This window comes from Rattus rattus, chromosome 8, assembly GCF_011064425.1.
Source record: "Rattus rattus isolate New Zealand chromosome 8, Rrattus_CSIRO_v1, whole genome shotgun sequence".
NCBI classification, from domain to species: Eukaryota; Metazoa; Chordata; class Mammalia; order Rodentia; family Muridae; genus Rattus; species Rattus rattus.
The window spans coordinates 87351229-87373771 of NC_046161.1; the positions used below are offsets into that span (position 1 = coordinate 87351229).

General features: G+C 37.1%; 1 protein-coding gene and 1 pseudogene across 1 annotated transcript in view; one reads left to right on the forward strand and one right to left on the reverse strand.

Moving 5' to 3' along the window:
* The window catches only part of Atr (ATR serine/threonine kinase), an 88208-nt gene that overhangs the window by 36266 nt on the left and 29399 nt on the right, over positions 1-22543 (forward strand). Inside the window, exons 24-30 of the mRNA XM_032909981.1 lie at positions 5998-6113; positions 8008-8128; positions 9372-9509; positions 10357-10549; positions 12977-13155; positions 17268-17432; positions 18738-18829. Of these exons, the coding sequence (XP_032765872.1) occupies positions 5998-6113; positions 8008-8128; positions 9372-9509; positions 10357-10549; positions 12977-13155; positions 17268-17432; positions 18738-18829 (1004 nt within the window). The remainder of the gene's footprint in view (positions 1-5997; positions 6114-8007; positions 8129-9371; positions 9510-10356; positions 10550-12976; positions 13156-17267; positions 17433-18737; positions 18830-22543) is intronic.
* LOC116907035 lies at positions 1210-1836 on the reverse strand (annotated as a pseudogene).

Sequence of the window (22543 nt, forward strand, 5' to 3'; positions counted from 1 at the left end):
AAAAATAAATTTTTTAAATTATATATTCTCTTTTTAAAAGTATTTAACATGCTAAAAATACTTGAAAATGCTTAATATATATACAAACAAAAATATCCTTTCTGCTAAATAATGCAAAATATTATTTATAATCTTCAATTTGATTTTCTTGTGTCTAATGATTTATCTTGAATAATTTTCTTTGTCAGAAACATATATCTAGTTCATTCTTTGCAGTGACTCAAGAATACTCAATATGAATGTATTTAAGAAGTTTGCTTGAAACATCTAGGTTGTTACACTGCCTTTCTTCCTTCCTTTCTTTCTTTCTTTCTTTCTTTCTTTCTTTCTTTCTTTCTTTCTTTCTTTCTTTCTGACTGTTAAAAATGTTACTTTTAGCACACCTGAGTTAAGTGTGGGATGATGAAACAAATACAACAGAATATATACAGCATGTCAAAGAGGCAGTCTTTAAAGCCATGCTATAGAAAAGAGAAGACTGGGAGGAAGCCTGATTTAACAGAAGCTGTGGACACTGATTAATGCACATGCAAATCCAGTATTCTCCAAAGGATTTAGCAAAGATTTTTTCTTTTCATTTCCAGTCTTTTAAAGTAGACAGATTTGCTTACAATACAGCTGATTTTAAAAGCAATGAAACTTTAGTACAAACCCTGGAATTTAATCCAGCAGAGCGCTAAGCCTGCAATAAACCTGACCACCCAAGGTAATGGTGGACAGCAAGACTGGAATCTTCATCCTGCAGGCAAGAAGAGGAGGTGCTGCAAAGTGGGATTTGTGGGTAACCTTAGCTTCTACTTGCTACTTAATTCACAAAGTAAGAGACCTTTACAGATAACCCACACCCTTTAATTTTCTACTATGTAATAGGATTATAAGGCCAAGAATTTCTTTGGGGAAAATCCTTTAATGATTGTAATAACCCTTACTCATTCTTTTGAAGTATAAAGTATCTTAACTGGCTTAAAGTTACAGATCATTTTTTAATACACCATTGCTATAATATTAAAATTATTTATACTATTTATATCTAATATTCAAAGAATTTACTAATAATGCTACAATAGGCATCAGTATGGCATGCTTATTAATTGATTCCATAGGTATAATTGTACGTCATGTTAAGAGTCTATTCTGTCTCACTAGATCAGGAACACCACATTTACAGAACAAATAAACACATAGATCATACTAGCTCTTCAATTAGCTGTCACAGCTCAGACATGAATCCTCACTGTGTGAACAGAAGTCAGATTCAAATCTTATCAAAAGGTCTTAGTGGAAGTTGTCAGACATCTTCCAATGTAGATTCCCCAAGCCAATGGCCAGCAGATGAGACAGTAACAAAGATGGAAGGAAAACCTTCAGAAGTCTGCTGAGAAAATGCCCCCTTTCTTTATAAGACTTGTGTTTCTTATGCTGAGAGTAGCTGCACGCTTCGGTGTTTAAAAAAGAACTCCTTGGGAATATTTTCTGGCTGACTTAACCAATCCCATATCCAGAGTTTTTCTTCAAGATACTTTCAACTTCTCTTCTCTCAATATAATCTTCCTCAGACAGAGTGCTGTTTTTCTCTCCAAAGCTGTGGGTGTCTGTTTCAGCTCTGTTGGTGTCTTGTGGTGTCTGTGAGAGAGGTGGGCTGTCACAGTGAGAGCTCTTGGAGCTGCTTCGTCCAGACTCATGCTGTGCATCCAGCAGTATTTTTTCCATGTCACCATTATAAATAGAGACCAAGGCTGGAACGCTGCTCCCATTCCCATTGTTGAAGAACAGATCTACCCATGGTGGCTCGCTCTGCAACATGGTGGGTCAGCAAAGGAGCTGGAGCCCAACTGCAACAGGCCTGGGAGGTGGTCACAGAGGTAGCCGGGCAGCCTGCGCCACTCAGCTGCCTTTATAAAACATGACTTATGACTTGGGAGCCAGAAATGGTGGTGCACACCGTTAATTTGAGCATTGGAGAGATGGAAACAGGAGGAGGATCATCAAATCTGTGACTGGCCAATTGCAGGGCAGCCTAGTTTACATAGTGAGGCTGTCTCACGAAGTTTAAATTTTAAATAAAAATAAATACTTTTAATCCCAGTACCCAGGAGTCAAAGGCAGGCAGATCTCTATGAATTCAAGATAAGTCTGAGTTACCTGAAGAGTTCCAGGGCAGCCAGGGATACCTAGTGAGATCCTTTCTCAAAAAATAAATAAAATAAAATTTTAAAAAGATTCAGAGAACATATATCCAACAACAAAAAAACAAAAACAAAAAACCAAAACAAAACAAAACAACTTTGCCCTGGCTTTTGTAAGAATTTTAAGTTAGTTTTTTTGGTTTTGTAAATTTATTACCCCCCCCCCTTGGTATTGGTTGTTTTGTTAGATATTTAGGTCTGTTCTCAGAATGTACTGGGGGGTTGCTTTAGCTAAGGTATTTGAGGCCAAGTTATCAAGACTATATGAGAAAAGGAAATGGGGTATTCCAGCCTTTGGTCCTGGGATGAGAAGTTACACAAGCTGACAAAACAGAGAGCTGCCAGTGACAGGAGTTCTAGCAGATCGAAATGTGGAGAGGGCTTATCTTTGTGATCTGAACTAAATGCTGATTACACCTGTAATAATCTAAGAATTGAAAACTGCCCACCAAGTACAGAGAAAAGGAAGGCAGTTGTTGACCTTGACAAGATCAGTTTCAAACAAGGAATAGATAGGAAAAAAAAAAAGGGTTGGGGATTTAGCTCAGTGGTAGGCGTGTGCCTAGCAAGCTCAACGCCCTGGGTTCGGTCCCCAGCTCAAAAAAAAAAAAAAAAAAAAAAAAAAAAAAAAAAAAATGCAAAACTCAGCTTTTTGAAAAGACAGGTCATCAGAAAAGAGACAGTGACAGTGTAGAAGGAAGTTGGTGGCGTGTTTTGGTTTTTGTTGTGGGATATGAATGCTAAGTATACAGTCTACCACTGAGCTATACCCTCAGTCCTGATAGAATACTGTAAGCAGTAAAGACATGGGGTGAGGTGCAGGTGTAGAAATGTTAAAAATAAGGACAGGAGTTGAAGATGTAGTTCTGTTGGCAGAGTGCTTGCCTACTATCATAAAGCCTGAAGTAGATCTTCAACATACCTTGCATGCTAGCTAGTTATCTATTATCCTAGTACTGAGGACATAAAGGAAGATGATAACAAATTCAACGTCATCCTAATACAGTGTATTTGAGGTCGTTCTAAGATATATATAACCCTGCCATAAAAGAACAACAATAAAATCCCTTAAGAGTAATCCATTGGGGCTGATGGTCCAGCTTAAAAGCACTGGCCACTGTTCAGAGGACTTGAGTTTGATTCTCAGCACCCAAATGACAGCTCTCAACTCTTTCTAGTTCCAGTTCCAGGATATCCAGTGCCTTTCTCTGGCCTCCATAAATACATGAATGTAGTGTACAGCTATACATGCAGACAAAGCACATATGCATATAGAATCATTAATTCATTGTAATAACAATAAAAAGAGCAGGTCATATGAGCACAAATATATTTTTATAGGTATTTATTGTATTGTCAGGCTAACGTAGATCCTAGCAATAGGAATTTGAGAGGTCTTCTAACTTCTGGTTTCTCTGAAATTTGAGACAAGATCTGTAACTATAAGCATATTATTATTGGTTTATCGTTTGTTTGTTTGAGATATGGAACTCACTAGAGAGTTCTGGCTGGCTGGTAACTCACTATGTAGACTATGCTAGCCTCAAACTCATAAAGATGTGCCTATCTCTGCCTCTCAAGTGGTGGGATTAAAGTTGTGCACCACCACACCCAGCCCCATACTGATGTTTTGAACTGTGTAGGTAAATGACCTGAAATCAAAGGAGAATCACTGATCTAATACATCCTGCTACTAGAAAAGGCCTTCTTTTATTTTTTTTCTCACATTTTTATAGGTATTTGTGTGTGTGTACACACTCATGTGTGTGCATGTTTGGAGGTCAAAGAAATTGAGAGAACCAGTATCTCCTTCTACCATGTGGGTTCTGGGGCTCTAACTAAAAGGAAGAAGACAGTTTTGCTGGGGTAGTGGTACAGAGACAGGTTACAGAGAGGGAGAGAGCAAATCGGATACAGGTGAAGACAGAGTAAGCCAGAGAACAGGAAGGAGCCAGATGATTAAAACAAATTGCCAAAGTTAGTATGAGGCCAAGCAGAGCAATTCAGTCAGAAGCTCAAGGAAACCAGACTGAATCAGTCAGCTGGGATAGGAGTTAGAGCCAGAACAGCTGAGTTGACCAGCCAACCAGAGTTCAGAAAGAACTTGAAAGGGTGAGCTTATTCAGCAGTAAGTCTCAAGAGGCTGAAAACATTCTAGGCCTAGATAAGATTGTATGGAGGCCAGAAGCCCAGGCCTAGGTTAGCAGACTGAGGCAGTAAACCTCAGAGATGACAAATGAATCAGAAAAATAAAAGTTATTATAGATAATTAGTGACAAAGAGTTTGTGTCTTAAAAACATCAAAATCGGGCTGGAGAGATGGCTCAGCGGTTAAGAGCACCGACTGCTCTTCCAGAGGTCCTGAGTTCAATTCCCAGCAACCACATGGTGGCTCACAACCATCTGTAATGGGGTTGGGTGTGTCTGAAGACAGCTACAGTGTGCTTATATACATTAAGTAAATAAATAAATTTAAAAAAAAAAATCAAAATCTCTCTCCTTTTCCTCCACCCCCCGCCCTTTTCTGTCTCTCCTTTCCCCTCTCAGCTTCTCACAGGCTCTAATTACGTATGTCATGGCATTCTTGCCTCAAATTCTAAATCCTATTTCAGCTTCCTAAGTGCTGTGATTACAGGCATGTATTGCCTTGCCCAGCTGTGTTTGGTTTGGTTTGTTCTTTACAGGATCGATAACAGAATCATTCAGTCTCTGAGTTTCATAAGAATAGTGGTTTGGGATTTTTTAATTGTTAGTTTCAAGATAGTACCTCATGATGTAGACAAGGCTGGCTTGGAATTCCTGTGTAGTTCACAGACTCAATCCAGGAACTTGTGGAGATCCTGTGTCTCACTGACCCTAATGCAGGGGTTTTAGATGTGTTCTACCACACCTAGCTATGAACTGGTCTCTAACATTTACATCATTTGGGGGGAGGTTTTTAACCTTAGTACTTTATATCTAGAAATTAAGATGCCTTAAGTTTATGTACTCTTTCGGACTTTTAGCTACTTTTATTATAACTCCACGAAGAAATCAGATTCTCAGGGCCATGGCCTGAGTGAATCTTAGTTTCAGAGTGCATATTTAGTATATGTGTATAAAATCAATCCTTAGCACCAAAAGAAACATTCTAAGGACTGTAATTTTGTGACTATAAAAAGTTCTTTTTGTCTCAAAATAGTTCTTTTTTTTTTTTTGTGGGGGTGTGGGGGTGGGGGGGAGTGAGATAGGATTTCTCTGTATAGTTGTCCTGGAACTACCTGTAGACCATGCTAGCCTCGAACTCAGAGATCCACCTACCTCTCCTGCCCAAGTGCTGGAATTAAAGGTGTTCCACCACCACCACCCAACTTCAAAATAGTTCTTAATTTTATATTTTAGAGACTAATTTACATGAACTAGGTTCACAATCAAATGTTGTCATAGCTTTGTGACCTCAAGTATGGTACTTAATGGTTTGGATCATTGAAATACATGTCCTAAAGAAGTTTGGAATCGGGGTTGGGGATTTATCTCAGTGGTAAAGAGGTTTGAAACTTAAAAGTTTCATCTATCTGTTTCACTGTGGACTTACAGTGTAACATGTGTGTTTGTAGGAGTTTCACTTATTTGTCCACTGTGGACTTACAGTGTAACATGTGTGTTTGTAGGAGTTTCACTATCTGTCCACTGTGGACTTACAGTGTAACATGTGTGTTTGTAGGAGTTTCACTTATCTGTCCACTGTGGACTTACAGTGTAACATATGTGTTTGTAGGAGTTTCACTTATCTGTCCATTGTGGACTTACAGTGTAACATATGTGTTTGTAGGAGTTGCTTTCTATTTATGACTGTAGAGAGATGCAGAGCAATGGCCCAGGCCACCAGTTGTGGAAGAGATTCCCTGAGCACGTCCGAGAAATATTAGAACCTCATCTTAATACTAGGTAGGTCTTTCAATTCATTTAAACTATTGCTATAATATTTTTTCTAATTTTGTAAATTTAATATTACCTTCATAGAGTTTTTAGCATCAAAAGTATTTTTGAGGTTGGGGTCCTCTATCAATGAAGTGCCTGCTGGTAAGCTTGAAGATTGGAGTTCAGATCCCTGAACCCATGTAATAAGTCAAACCTCTCACATGTACCTGAAACCCCTAGGTCAGCCAGCCTGGCCAAATGGAATTTGGCAAGCTGTGAACCTGTCTCAATTTAAAAAAAAGGAGAGGAGGAGGAGGAAGAGGGGCGAAGGAAGGAAGGAAAGAAGGAAGGAAGGAAGGAAGGAAGGAAGGAAGGGAAGGAAGGAAGGAAGGAAGGAAAGATGGCAACTGAGAAGGCACCCGGGGTTGTCCACTGGCCTGCACATATATACACATACATTTGCACCAGAGCACACACTCATAGGCACACACAAGGCATAGAAGCCCACATTTCTGCCAAGTTTTAAGTAGTGCAAGAGTGACCTTAGGACAGTAATGAGAATTTGTATGTGATACTTTCTTATTTAACAGTTTTACATTATTTATTTTTATGTGAGTGTGTGTGAGTGTGTGTGTGTGTGTGTGTGTGCACATGCTATGGCACACATGGAAGTCAGAAGACAACTTATGGGAGTTGACCCTTTTGGGAGCAAACTCAAGTCATCTAACTTGGCAGCAAGTACCTTTACCTGCTGAGCCATTACACTAGCCCATGGTGTGACACGTTTGTAACGGAGAGTAAAGGGACTTCCGGGTGGGGTATCCCTGAGCTTTTTATATGCAGTCTCTAACCTGGATTGCAGCTCAGCTGTAAGCTACACCTTTATTTGGAAGAGTTATGTTAGAACAGTTAAATCTAGTGCAGTTCAGAGTTGCCACAAAAGTAATCTGTGCAGAAAACTTGAGGATGTGGCTAGGCAGAACACGACTTGTAGTTCATACTCATGAATTCTTTAAATTCACTTAAGCATTTTTGTCACATAAAAATGTTTTCACACAAAAGTTTTACTCCTATTTTAGTGTTATATTTGAGATTTGGGGATTTCTTGTTTTCTAAAATATAGAATATAGTAAATTTTTTTTGTTGTTTTGATTTTTGCTGGAGACCTTTAGTATAGAGCAACTGTTATAATTATCAATTAGAATCTATGCCTTTCAGAAAATTCTATAGCTATGTAGTTGTGAGATAAGAGCTGTTTGAACATGTTTAACAAAAATGTAATGCTGAGGACACAAGGGAGAGTCATATTGAACTAATTTCTCTCATTTTAATAAGGAAAGCTAAAGACACCAACTGTGTTTACAGGTTAGATTATAAGAGAGGCATGATGGCTTATTTTTATCCTGTGTGAAGTCAGAAGTCCAGGAGACGAGATTACTGGGCAAAAGTGGCAGTAGACATGGTACAGATAGCTTGAGGATCCCTTGGCTTATTGAAGGGGAAAATTCTTCAGAAGCAGTCCAGCCAAACATTGAAGTCAGTCGCGATTATAAAACTTAAGACAGAAAGAATGTATCCATGTACTGAAATTGCCAATTAATGTGATAATAAGTAGATTTAGTGGATGCCCAAACTGAGGAGTAGTGGAGGATAATGTAACTGAGCAGCTTGACTGACTGGAGGTTGGGAGGATCTGAGGGAGACAGACTCAGAGGCTAAGGTGTACCTGAGGAGGATGTAATGACCTGCGCCATGCTCCACCCTCAAGATAGATAGTAGTAGAAAAGTACTGTCTTTGACCAGAACTCAGCAAACATATCAGAGTACCTGCTGTCAATGAAGAGGTGCATATAACATCTTATGCTTCCTTTACAATATTTCTACACATATATTTTCAATATATAAATTTTCAAAATTACAGATATAAGAGTTCCCAGAAGTCAACAGATTGGTCTGGAGTAACGAAGCCAATTTACTTAAGTAAATTAGGTAATAACTTTGCAGAATGGTCATCATCTTGGGCAGGTTATCTTATAACAAAGGTAAGAGAACGTAGTTCAGAATTTATTAACTGAACAGAAGTTCTGGAAGAATCTGGAATATATACCTGAATGTATAGCACATATTCCAAAAATAACGATACGATAGAAAATGTTTACCAATAATAACAATTTTTTAACTGTTTAATTAAAAATTTAGTAAGTACAGTTATTAGGTAAAAAGGCAATTCTCTTATCAAATAAATTATAGAATTAATTTACTGTAAAGCATTCATTATACTTACATTTTATATTGCAAAATAAAATCACTTAAGAGAATTTACAGGCTGAACAAATTAAAAGGTAATATTTTTTATTTTTATGCATTCATATTTTAATGTAAACCAGATATCTTACCATTTAGTGATACTTTTGGAAGAAGAAAAATCATCTGTACTTGTATCCAAAATAAAGAGATTTTTAAATGAAATTTCATAGAAAAATAAAGGGAGGGCAGGAAGAGGTATGGGATGTGGAACAGTTGGAGAGTGTACCGGGAGGGGAATAAAATCTGGAGTGTAAAAAAAAAAGATTAATAGAAAATTTCTGTTGGTCTAACAAAAATATGCTCTGCATTCTAAGAAAATGCTTAAGGGATAATTAAAATTTACAGCTTTTGCTTTAAATTTACATATTTGTTAGTATTTCAAAATAATGTATTAAATGGCAATTTTAAAGCATTTTCTTTCACCTTTTTATGAACACACAAAATATGTATGGAATGTTGAATATTATTAACTATTTGTAACTCCAAATATTTTTGCCAAAATTTAATATTTTCTAATTTTATTTGAGATTGTTTCAAGTAAACCATCTTTTGTTTTAAGTCAAAATTTAATATTCAAGTTTTAAAAAGCCTTTAAAGTTTAACATTTCAATAATCATAATAAGTTGAAATATTAGATCATAGAGTTAGCACACTATACTTAATAATAGCTAAATAAGATACAGTCAGGAAGTTAATCTATAACAAACATGAGACATTGAAAAAGAGGTGCAACAGGAGAGGTCGTGCGTGCTAATGTCGCTAGCAGCTAGCTCTGCATTGCCGCTAGGATCTCAGTACTTCTGGCATTTGGGATCAGTTAGAGGGATGACCTGAAGTTCCCCTTGTTGAGTGTACATCTTTCTCTCAGTGGAGAGTGCCTACTCAGTCATGAATTATCTTACGAGGTACATTTTAACATTCAATCAATAGAATAAAATGTAAAACTACTCATCTTTCTTAAACCATTTGAGTTTATAGGTCCGGGATAATCTTGCCAGTAAAATCTTCACCTGCTGTAGTATAATGATGAAGCATGATTTCAAAGTCACCATCTATCTCCTTCCACATATCCTAGTATATGTCTTGTTGGGTTGTAGTCAAGAAGATCAGCAAGAGGTGAGAGTTTAACTTACTTGGTTTCCGGACATTTGACATGAGTTCTGAACATGTAAAACTTAATTTCTCTAACGTATTAGTATTAGAAGCTACAGAGTAGATAGTCTAGCAAGATGGCTCAATGGACAGAATGCTTGCCATACAAGACTGGTGACCTGAGTTCAATATCCTGATTCCCATTAGAAAGAGAGAACCAGGCTTCCTTGAAAGTTGTCTCCTGACCTTCACATGCACACCATGGAACACCCACACTTGCTTTCCCACACATACACAAATAATAAAGACTAGCACTTGAGAGGCAGAGTGGCAGGAGCATCAGGAGCTAGAAGTCGCCCTCAGCTACATAGCCAATTTAAGTCCAACCTGCAGTACATGACATCTGCCTTAAACACAAATCTTGTCTTCTAGCCTTAAAAAATGTTTAATACAAAAAAATGTATTATCATCAGTTCAATTACTTATTTACTCTGAAATTAATTTTAATTACTGTTCTTAAAACTTTTATGTGTGGGTGGGTGTCACATGATATTTGCAGGTTCCCAGAGAGACCAGAAATGAGTATCAGAGTCCCTGCAGCTGGAGTTATAGTCAGTCATGAGCTGTCTCACATATGTCTTCTGAACTGCCATCCTCTGAAGAGCAGCAAGCACTTTTAACCACTAAACCATCATCTGTCTGGAGTTTTTAGTTATTCTTACCAATTTTTCTTACTCATTGATTTAGCTATAGATAAGAAAGGTTATTGTCAATGTGCTGTTTCTCTTAATTACTGCTAGCATGTTTAGTCTTTCATATTAATAGAATGATATACTGTAGATACACTATTAACTATGACTGAATTATTTAGGTTTATGCAGAAATTATGGCAGTACTTAAGCATGATGATCAGCATGCCATCAGTACCCAGGACAGTGCATCTGATCTGTGCCAGTTGAGTACACAGACTGTGTTCTCTATGCTTGACCATCTCACCCAATGGGCAAGGCACAAATTTCAGGCATTGAATGCTGAGAAACTTGCACAAAACAAACCAAAAGGAGGTAAGGTCAACTAAATGTGTGAATATTTCCTTGTGCTATCCACCAGTCAACTCATCCATGTGTTAATTCTAAATTTAAGCATTAGTTATTTTCTTTTTTGTTTGTTTGCTTATAAGACACTGTCTCAATATGTAGCCCCAACTGGTCCAGCTTGCTTTCCATATACAGACCAGGCTGGTCTCAAACTCAGAAATCTGTTTTGTCTGCCTCAAAGTGCTTAGGATTAATGGTGTGCTCTGTCATGCCAGCTAAGCATTAGTTTTAAAAAGTCTGGCATTATGTATTAGTTTGTTTTTGCACCACTGGAATGGAACACAAGTCCTTATACATGGTACGCAAGCATTCTATTACTGAGTGACCCCTCTAGCCTGTATGCTTTTTAAATTGGTAATAATACACACTTTTCACTGAGAAAAGACAGTTAATGTATAGGACCGCACTCTAGGGTTAGAGTGGAGCTAGAGGCAGAATGCTTATCTAGTGTGTTGGAGACATAAATACCAGAGTTTTTGCCTCCACTAATGTAAAAGTAAAAACAAAATCCAAGAAACTTCAGTTTTAAGTTCTTACTCTTATATCCATGAACACGATATATACCTAATTTTTCTTTAGATGAGGTGGGGGCTCTCAGATTTTGGTGAGTGTTTAATGAGATGATATATAATAGGTGTTAGTTGTGAGCTAGGAAGTAGATGATAGAGTGATACTAAAATTGCGCCACTCCTCACTGTTAACTCATTTGCTCCAGTGTCTCCATGTTTGTGTGTCTTTACATTTTAAGTGTTAAAGAAGATTTTTATTTCGTTGTTTATTTTCCTGGGTTCCAATACCCCGGGCTATTTCCCAGCACCTGAGCACATGGCTGTGTGACAACAGCATTAGAACAACTGTTCGGTAATCTTGTTTTTGTGGGATTATAGTTTCACTAATAAGATTAAAGAATCTCTTAGAGTTGCCCCTGTGTTATAATCATTTGTTGACAAGAATTATATTGATCACATAATCATGAACATTCTTTGGGGTTTTGAACTACTTTTTTATTGTTCTTGCAGTACACAAATGGTTACAACCCTATTCCTGCTGTTTATCTCTCAGCTATGCTCATGGTTATCACATTTTTCTTTCTAGGTTTTGAGACTAATTTTAAAAATTGTCAATCTGATATTCCTAAAGAGACTTCCACTTATAAAATTGTCAGTTTATGAACCACTCCTGCTTTTTATGCATAAGCCTGATAAACACAATAGGTTATAAATGTTCTGTGTTTACAAATAATTACCTGTTTGTAGGAATGTTTCCTATGGAGTGTGATTAAGTAGCGAATAACCATTTGGTTGTAATAGCCTAGTTCTGTTTGTAAAAATCTTACTTTTAAAAGCAACGTTACTATCTTGGCTATTACTTTCATTAACTCTGCAATTAAATTCTGTCTTTTAAGACTAACACTTGGAGGCAGGAATAAAAATAGCTCATAGAACTTTGCCTAGCATGGATAAGGGCCAAGACTCAGTCTTCTGCACTGGGGAGGCAAAAAAACAAAAAAACACAAAAAACAAAAAACAAAACAACTTCTAACCTTTAAAATATAGAGAAGTCCTATTCCATAATTCTGCACTTCCCTTACTAAATAATTGTACCTTATGAGTATTTCATAGTCATCAGTAGAAAGAAAATGTATTTCTATTATCTCATCTTCACTTTTTTAAACATTTATAGTTTTGTGTTTTCCTGTAATTCTTTAAGGGATTTTTGTGTTTCCTCTTTATGGGCTTCTACGAGTTTACCTATGTTGTCCTATAATTTTTTAAGGAAGTTATTTATGTCCTTCTTAAAGTCCTCTAACATCATCATTAGTTGTGATTTTAAATCAGAATCTTGCTCTTCCGGTGTGTTTGGATATCCAGTATCCTGGACTTGCTGTGGTGGGAGAGCTGGATTCTGATGATGCCAAGTACCCTTGGTTTCTGTTGCTTAGGGCTTAGGTTTTTGTACTTGCCTCTTGCCATCTGGTCATCTCTGGTGTTTACTGGTCTTCCTGTCTCTGACAGTGGCTTGACCCTGGGTGTCAGCACTCCAGGGAGACCAGCTCTCTCCAGCAGGATCTGGGTACAGAGAGCTGTGGCACAGGGTTAGCTCTGGGCGTAGATGGAAACCTGAAATTAATTATAGTTTTGCATTTACTCCTTACAATAATTTTTAAGGAAGGCAAAACAAATATCACAATTTCTGTTTAACAGATGAGAGTCAGGTTCAATGAGTTGACTAGTGTTCACAGAGCAGACATCTTGCTTTTCATTAAGACCAAAATACTAGCCACTAATACATTTGTATTATTTAATGAAAAAAATTAAAGTTAGATAATTCATCATTTAAATTTTTAACTTATCAGTCTTTAACTACTCTTTTTTTTTCTTTTCTCAAATCCAGTATCAAGTGTGAATTTTGAAGACTATCAGAGTGTAACTCGTTTTCTAGACCTCATACCTCAGGATACTCTGGCTGTAGCCTCCTTTCGTTCCAAAGCATACACACGAGCCGTAATGCACTTTGAGTCATTTATTACAGAAAAGAAGCAAAATATTCAAAAGCATCTTGGATTTCTACAGGTTTGAAATTAATATAGTTAATAACATTGGTGGTCATTTATGGTGACATTATTCTTTTTATTGACTATTCCAGACACTCCTAGGTACTAAGTATTTGTAATACTTAAGAGGCTTACTGACAGTGGGAAGAGACTGAAATGAATTTAATAAGATACCTAAGTGTGTTAATGCATTTGTCCTGAATAAGGGGCACTTGTCCTTAAAATGAGAGTAGGGAAATGAGTAAGTTCATGGCCATGATGTCTGATAACTATTATGATGATGATAGTTATTAGAGGCATCTCCATGGAGTGGGGAAGGAGCATCTTGTATACAACAGTGCAGTGACAGTTTTAGAATGGCATTGAGAGATGATAAAGGGAAGCTTATATCACAGAGAACCCTAGAAGGTGTATACTGAGCCAGTATGGTGATGCTTTGCTAAATGCCTGTAGCAGTTGTGGAGGAAGAGTAGAAAGGGCTATAATTCAAGGCATTACTGTTGTCCTTGTGAGAAGCTTAGCCTCAGCTTGGGATGAGTAAATCGGGAGATGTAAGAATGCTGAAGAAACAAAGGTTTATAAAATCAGATGATGTTGTGTGAGAAACGAAAGAGAAAGTATGTGAGGCTAAGACAGGAATCAATATGATTCAAATTGGCAGACTTTGTCACTCTGACAGTAAAGTGTGGCAGAACTGGGAACCAGGCTGAGTGTGCAGCTCAGGGATAAACACTAGTCTGGTATGTGCGAGGTCTTACGTGTGGTTGATTCCAATACCACAAATCAACAAAGAACGCAGATGCTCCAGGCGTGGCATGATAGTTTACACCTACAATCTAAGTATTCAGGAGGCTGAAGAAAAAAATCCACCTAGAAAAGTTATAATTTTGGGATAAATTTTAGCCCCTTTCCTGTCTTTGTTCCTTCTTGTATCTATATTCGTTGTTAAAGTGAATTCACAAACATGTCTTGTTCCCTGTTTTTCTTGAGATAAAAAAATTCCACCTTTGTGTCACTTGCTCATCTGTCTTCCTGTGTGTGTGTGTGTGTGTGTGTGTGTGTGTGTGTGTGTGTGTGTGTGTGTGTGTGTGTATGTACAGCTGAAAGTTGCTGGAGAAAATAGACAGAATTTTAATAGCTGATTTCAGTTTTAAGTTCTTGATCTTAAAAATCTATAATATTATATAGCTCTTCAACAGCGTCTTCAGTTCTCTATTTCTCTAATAAAACCATTTTCCCTCTCTTCAAGATGAGTATTTTATACCTTCCCTTCATTTTACCATTTCTACTTCAGTCTTAACTCGTGGTCCTGCCTGTTCATTTCGAAAGCAGAAGCCAAACCTGCAGCAGATCCTCTTAATCTCTTAATAAAGGCTCCTTATGGAAGGCTCCCTGTCAGCATCTGCCCCACACTATGTTCTTATTTTTAAAGTTTTACTCCTTCAAAACGTCCTTACTTTAGTATTATTCATTTCCCTTACTGACTCAGAGTGTGTGGAGTCTATAGATATGGTCTACTTAATTTTTAAATAATTTTGAATTAAATCTTGATTCTTCAATAACTCCCTTGATCTTACATTCTCTAACATGTCTCCTTTCTTTCTTTTTTTTTCTTCTTAATAACCAGCTTTAAACAGTACTTTCTTTCTAACCCTGAAGTATCGTCTTTGACTCCTATTCCCTCTGCCTATTCTAATAAGACTTCTCACCAGGCATGGTGGTAGATATCTTTTAATCCCCACAGTTGGGAGGCAGAGGCAGATGTAGTTCTGTAAGTTCAAGGCCTGCCTGGTTTACAAATTGCGTTCCAGGACAACCACAGTTCTGGTACACAGAAAAATCTTGTCTCCAAAACCCAAACCAACCAAATAAAAAAAAACCCAAGATTTCTTTTTCTCTCTTTACTTTTAACTCTTGTTGTTGTTAGCTTGTTTGTTTGGGCTTTTAAGACAGGGTTTCATGCAAACAACCTTGCCCAAACTGACCTCTTAACTCATAAAGTGGCCAAGAATGACCTTGAATTCCTGATCCTCTTTCCTCCACCTCCAGATTCAGAGATTATAGCAGCATCGCACCATACCCATTTGTCTCAGCACTGTTCTTGCTAAAAAGATCAGTGGCCTCAGTGTTACCAAGCTCAGTCCTTATTTCCTAAACTTGCAGTATCATTTGACAGACCTTTATATTCTCATCAAGACTTGATTTCAGCCAGATTTGGTGGTGTATAGCGGTAAACCCAATACAAGCTCAAAGTCTTCGAGGCTAGCTTGGGGTCTATACAACCCTGTCTCAAAACACACTTAGAAGTGCTTTGTTGTTCTTTTGTCTTTTAATCCAGGAGACATTTGCTTTTCTTTCATGGCTTCAGGAATATTTTCTTCCCCAGAATTCTGTTTTCACTGTTTTTTTTCTTACCAGTGCATAACCCCTACCTGTCCCCCCAAAATACTTTTTGAGTCATAGCTTGTACACAAAATGTTATACATATGCAGCATGATATTTGTATATAATATACCCAAAATCTGTAATCATAATACTAGTAGTGTCATTACTTCTAAAAATCTCTTTATTGGTTTATATGTGCATGTGTTAAAGAGCATTTATTATATTCTAAGCATTCAATAATATGCACTAACGTCAGTCATTCTGGCTTACTCATTTTTTATAGTAAATGTGTATGTGTAAATAATTCCCCAGTCTCCATTTCTCCTTTCTACTTCTGTGAAGAAGCTAAAGTAGTGATCATGTATGTCCTTGTAATGGGTCTGTCTTATTTGCAACAAACAAAGAACTTAAGTGCTATTTTTTCCTAGTCTATTTTTAACTTCATTTTACTTTTATAAGTTTTTATTATAAAGATCTCTAGCAATTCCCAACACTCAGGCTTGCTCGGTTATCCAAATTCCAGTGCTGGTGCCGAGCTGTCCCATTATGGCAACATTTGTTCGTTCACAGTTGTGTCAGCAAGTGTGACCATCAAGGTCAGACATCTCCCCACATGCTCCAGCTGTAGATGTGGGCTTACTCTTGACTACTTTTTCTTAGCTCTCTATCACATTTATCCACATATCCTACCACTTCTGCCTGGTTCCATACTTTACCTCTTACAGCCATTCTCAAAATAATAAGCAAACACTCTTGCTATTGTAAGCTATTCAGTTTTTCTGCTCAAACCATGAGTAGATAATGATTTTTTTGAAATGAACACCAAAAGTTCAGCATCTGCCATATTGGAAATGTGCATGATAATCACAGTCAGCTACAGTTTCACATCCTTCAGGACACAGTGCTAGAAACAGCTCTGGTGGGTTCAGTTGTCCCCTGACACTGCACTTCCTTGCCCCAGAGGTGATGCCCCGCATGAAACTTCCCATGAGTGTGATCCTCTGCAGCCCCAGTGCTGGCGAGTGTGTTCAGGTAGAAACCCCAGCATCTGTCTTTCCCTTCCATTCTGCATATTTTTTAGCTCTAATATCTTTCCTCTGCCTCTGAAGAATGTCGTTAATGAAGGTAGCTGCTTTCCAGATTACTATCTTTAAGCCTAAATAGCTCCTATAAGCCAGGGTGGTGGTTTGGTCTTGGTGGTCATTTGTGGATAGTTTCTTTTTCACTTGTTTGTTCATTATAGAGGTTTTGTTTGTTTGCTTGCTTTCTTCGACAGGGTCTCATATGGTCCAGGTTGGTCTTGAACTCAGTAAGTAGCCTATTCCTTACTGTTCTTGCTTCTACTTTACAAATGCTGGAATTAAGGTGTGTACCCCATATCCCATTCCCAAATTATGAGTCACTTGAATTTTAAACTATTTTCATTTGTATTCAAAGAAAATTTCAGGATATGAGGTTCTCTGCAGTCTTTAGGATCAATAGTAGTTACAAATGTCAATTTGTATTTAAGTGGAATAAAAGTGTCAAGGTAACAGGATGCCCAAAAATTGTAATTTTACTGTGATTCTGCCTCAAATACTTGTCTTATTTTCAGTAAAAAATTTTCTAATGCTGTTTCCATATGGTTTTGGCTTTTTTTTTTGTTTGTTTGTTTGTTTGTTTGTTTGTTTTGTTTTTTTATTATGTTTCTCCCTCTTGATTGGGGTTTTGTTTTTTTCCTCTTTTTTTTTTAATGGATGAACAAAGAAATTGTATGCTGCTATGCATGAACCAGATGGAGTGGCTGGAGTGAGTGCAATTCGAAAAGCAGAGCCATCACTGAAGGAGCAGATTCTTGAGCATGAGAGTATCGGCTTGCTGAGGGATGCCACTGCCTGCTATGACAGGGCTATTCAGCTAGAACCGGACCAGGTAAAAGGACCGTTTCAAAGCTGCTAAGTAAGAATGGTGGCAGTCTCGGTTTCAAACTGTATTGCTCAGTGTCATATGTATCTGGAAAATGTTTAACACTAAATTTTAATTTCCAGACCATTAAAATTAGAGACTTGTACTTTATGGTTTTGGAAATTCTTTCTAATGCCAAACTTCTATGACTTTAGAAATCCCTTAAATTAGGGCTATATAGATAGCTTAGTCAATAAAGTGATTGCCATGCATGAAGACCTGAGTTCAGTTCCCAGAACTCCCATAAAAATATCAGGTATGGTGCCATGCACTTGTAATACCAGCACTGGGGAGGCCGAGATTTTTGGGCCTCCCTAGCTAACCAGCCTAGCAGACTTGGAGAGCTGCAGGGCATGAGAAAAGGATCTGAAATGGGGGTGGGGGAGGGTGGATGATGCAGCTCTTGCAGAACAATACCCAAATCTGACCTCTAGTCTACACATGACAAACACACATGTATCCCCATACACAACTAACACAAACATACAGATAGACAGACAAAATAACTCTCCCAAATTAATTAGAGTATACTTATACTGAAAAGTACATTTAGTAATGCTATAATTTATTTGCTCATTTTCTTTTTATTTCATTTATTTATTTAGAGCACAGAGAGGCATGGTGTCATGTACCTTAGTCTGGCCTCCCGCAGACTATCTTCTCATGTTCAATTTAATTAAACACATGATGTTTAATTGTGTTAATTATCATCTTGACAGAATGTAGAATCTTTTTGGATATGAGCTTATAGGCATGTCTGTGGGGAATTATTTTGCTTGCTTCAGTTAATGGGTAGACTTGTCTTGACTGTGGGTAGGACTATTCGCTGAGGGGTTCTTGAATTATATTAGGTAAAGAAAATGAGCAGAACAAGTACCTTAGAAGCATTGTCTCCTGAGTGGTTCTAGATCCCATCAAGTTGATATTAAATTAGCCATGATAGCATTAGAACCCTACATCTATATTAATAATGTTATATCTGTTGACTTATGATACATAATCTTAAGCAAAATATTAAAAATATTGAGTACTTTTGTGTTCTCTATTTGATCTGAACCAAAAATTGGAACACATATGGAAAAATATAATAAATTCAACCAAAATTATTTTTTTCTGTTTCAGTATGTTACAACATTGTGCTGCTACATAGCCAAGCCAGATAGTTGCTAAACTAGGAGAGGTACAAGCAGGAATATAGGAAATTAAGATATTCTTATTTCCTCAGTTGTATTTGAAGTTAAATTATCTTAAATGTTTTCTTTTAATTTCTAGATCATTCATTATCATGGTGTCGTGAAGTCCATGTTAGGTCTTGGTCAGCTGTCCACTGTAATCACCCAGGTCAATGGAGTGCATGCTAATAGGTAATGCTTTATTAAAGAATAGTTTTCTTTTATTATTCTGGATAGGAACTTTTTGATTTACAAATTGCATGATTTTATATTCACTAATGTAACAAAACTTTATGCTTTGTTTATCATATACTTTTATGATGTTGGAGATAGCACCAGAATTATTATAGGGCAGGGTTTGATGGGAGAAGCATGCATATGTGGAGGTCAGAGGACAGTTCTGTGGAGTCACTTCTCTCCACCCTATGTAAGCCTCAGCTGTCAGGCTTACATAGCAATCTCTCTCTCTATTAAGCATTCTTGCTAGCCCTTTCCCTACTTTTTAATCTTTCATCTCCCAGTTAAGAGAGTCTAGAATCATTGTTGAATTAGATTGTTCCTTTGTTTTGTTTTATTTTTCAAAACATAGTTTCTCCCTGTAGCCTTAGCCATCCTGAAATTTATTCTGCAGACCAGGATAACTAACCTCAAACTCAGAGATCCACTTGCCTCTGCCTCCTGAGTTTTGGGATCAAAGGTGTGTGCCATCTGCCGAGCCAAATCAGCTGTTTCTTTAAGGCAAGAACTGTTCAGAGTTCACCTGCCATTGATATGAATAGTTACCTAGCTTCAAAACTCATCAGAGTCCTGACGATAGTATTAACACCAGTTGTTTATGCTGGAAAATTTCTGAAATACTACTATAAAATTGACTTTATCTAAAAGATCCATAATTACAAAATCAGTAGTAAATGTACCATCCCTCCAACCAAAAACAAAAAGTCTGCTCATGGCAAAGATGAAGATTGAACATTTCTTCCAATTAAAAGATTAATGAGGAAGTTATCTCTGCTCTTGAAAATGTTTTCCCTAAAAGCAAAAAAAAACAAAAAAACAAAAAAACAAAAAACCAAAAACAAAAACAAAAAATCCCTGTTTTGTTATATATCCCAAACCCCAGCTATTCTAGGCAGGCAAATTTTGTCCACAAGGAATGGATTTCAGTCAATTAGAGAATAATACAAATTGTGTTTGTAGTTTCATACTTTAAAGCAGTTTATCTAATGTCTGTAAGTTAAAGTCTGTGATTAATAAGGACCTCCATTTTACCTTGAGACAGAAACACTCACTTTAGTTTGTAGTTATCACAGTGGAAGCAATAGGAGAAGCTAAGCAGATGTGAGGAGATTGCTACATGCTGTGGGTGTGTTTCTGCAAGTTGAAAAACACCGTGACTAAGGGATTATAGGGTTTGACAAGGGACTTTGTGGTAGCACAAATTGATGTGTTAAGTTCTTTAAACAATGTAAAATTAATTCCTTTTGTTTTCTGTCTAGGACCTAATACATCTCAGTCTTTGGGTTGTGAAAAGGCTCTGGTCCTGTCAATAAAAGGATACTGTATCATAGTAAATCAAAATGGTCAACAAGGGCTCATATTATTTTTGGGAAAATCTCTATTTGCATTTAAACAGTTTTTTTTCTGTGCTTAACTTATACATAATTCCATTTAATTAATTCATTTATTTTAATAATCTCATCTTAATCCTCATCATTTGGTTCTTTTGATATAAAGCTTAGGGTGACACATCTCTGATACTCCAATAATAATCTTTTTTTAAAGATTTATTTAATGTATATGAGTACACTGTCACTTTTTTCAGATACACCAGAAGAGGGCATTGGATCTCAGTACAGACGGTTGTGAGCCACCATGTGGTTGCTGGGAATTGAACTCAGGACCTCTGGAAGAGCAGTCAGCGCTCTTAACCACTGAGCCCCAATAGTCATATTTTTAATCTTGAAATTTTGATACTTTAGCATCTGATGCTAAGCTTTTAAAATTGTTTTGGTTGGACTCTAAAATTTTAAGTGTTTATTACTTTGCTCTTAGCCTTGCTCTACATTGGTTTGGGTAATATTAATATTTAGAAATTGAAGTATCTTCAGTATACTGCTGTTTTTAGACTTTGGGGAGAGGATGTTTTTTCAACAGGTCTCATGTATCTCTAGCTGGTCTCATTCACAGGGCAGCCAGGGATGACTGAGCTTGAGGTGGTCCTGTCTTTACCTCACAAGTTCTGAGGCTCTGACTGTGCAGCTTCACAGTGGTTTATATGACCTAGGGTCGTGTGCATGCTGGCACGTGCTCTCCCAACTGAGCCGAACCCTAGCCCTATCTGAATGTTGTTATTTGTCATATTTTGCAACTTTGGTGTATAAAAACCAAGGAGGCCTTTAAGGATATTGGTCCTAATCCAGTCTTATTACTTTGTTCATTTTTTTCAGTGTTGTTTGTTTTTTAATAAAATGGGTATATCTATCTTTATGTGATGTTATTAGATAAGGAATCATCATTTTAAGTGTATACATACATACACATATATATTTTAACTAATATTAGCAATAAGTCAGATTCCTTATCTAAAATTATATACTTAAAAAACTGAAAAGCTAGCTTCTTCTGTGCACTTATAACCCAAAATATCCCTGTCTCTCCTAGTGTCACCTTAAGTAGAGTCCTTATCGGAAAATAACCTATTAACTGGGAGTGGGTGGCTATTTTAGTTTGTTTGTCTATTGCTATGATAAAACATTTACGGAAACCAACTTGGGAAGGAGAGGGTTTTTATTTTGGCTTACAAGTTATGGTCCATCATCAAAGGAAGCCAAGGCTGGAACTCAAGGAAGGAATTCAAGAAGGAATAAAGAGAAGAACATGGAGGAACTTTTGCCTCCTTGTTTAACTACAGTCTCACACTTTCTTTCTTTCTTATGCTGAACAGACCTCTTATGCCCAAGGATAAAACCACCCATACTTCACTGGGCACTCCTATGTCAATTAGCAATCAAGACAATGCCCACATATATAGCCACAAGCCAGTCTGACTCGAGGTTCCCTGTCCTCAGGTGTGTCAAATTGACAACTAAAGGAACCAGGACAGTGGCACCTACCTGTATTGCAGTTCCTCTGAAGGTTGAGTCAAAAGGATGGGATAACAAGCCTAAGAGTTTGGTACCAGCTTTGCTAACATAGCAAGGTCACCTTTTAAGAGATAGACAGGGAAGGAGAGCAGAGAAAGGGGGAAGGAGAGGAAGAGAGAATTTTTACTAATTTTGCAAATCAAAAATTCATAAATAACTGAAAATAGACTAAGAAAACATAGACAGTTGATTTTTTTTTTCATATATGTTGTGAGTAACTTTCTTAAATCCTTCTGTTGAATAGCCTATGCAGGCCCAACTAACTGTCCATGACCCTTACCAAAAATCCCAGATTTTTTTTTAGAAGTGCATTACTCTGCCTTAAATTAGCTCTCTTTTGTGCATGATCTTGTTTTAAGCTAAGCACACAGATTATTTTATAAAGAACTGTGTTATTATTGGGCAATTAACTCTCTTCTAATATATGCCAAAATTCATTTTGTCACAAACAGCCATTTTTAAACATATCTATGAGAAATAATTAGTGGAGGGCCAGCAAAATGCACCGGCTAAAGGCGTCTGGTGCCACATCTTATTGAGTTGGGTTCAGTCTCAGTGACCCACAGAGTAGAAAAAACGAACTCACATTACTTTCATGTGTGTCCTGTGACACATATTCATATGTACACTAAATGAACCAATGGATGGATGAGTGAATAGGTTTCTTTAGAGTTGTGTTCCAGTGGTTGCTGAGTCCTTTGTTCGGTTGTTTGGTTGGTATTTCTGTAACAGTCTCACTTTGTATCTCTGATGGACTCACATT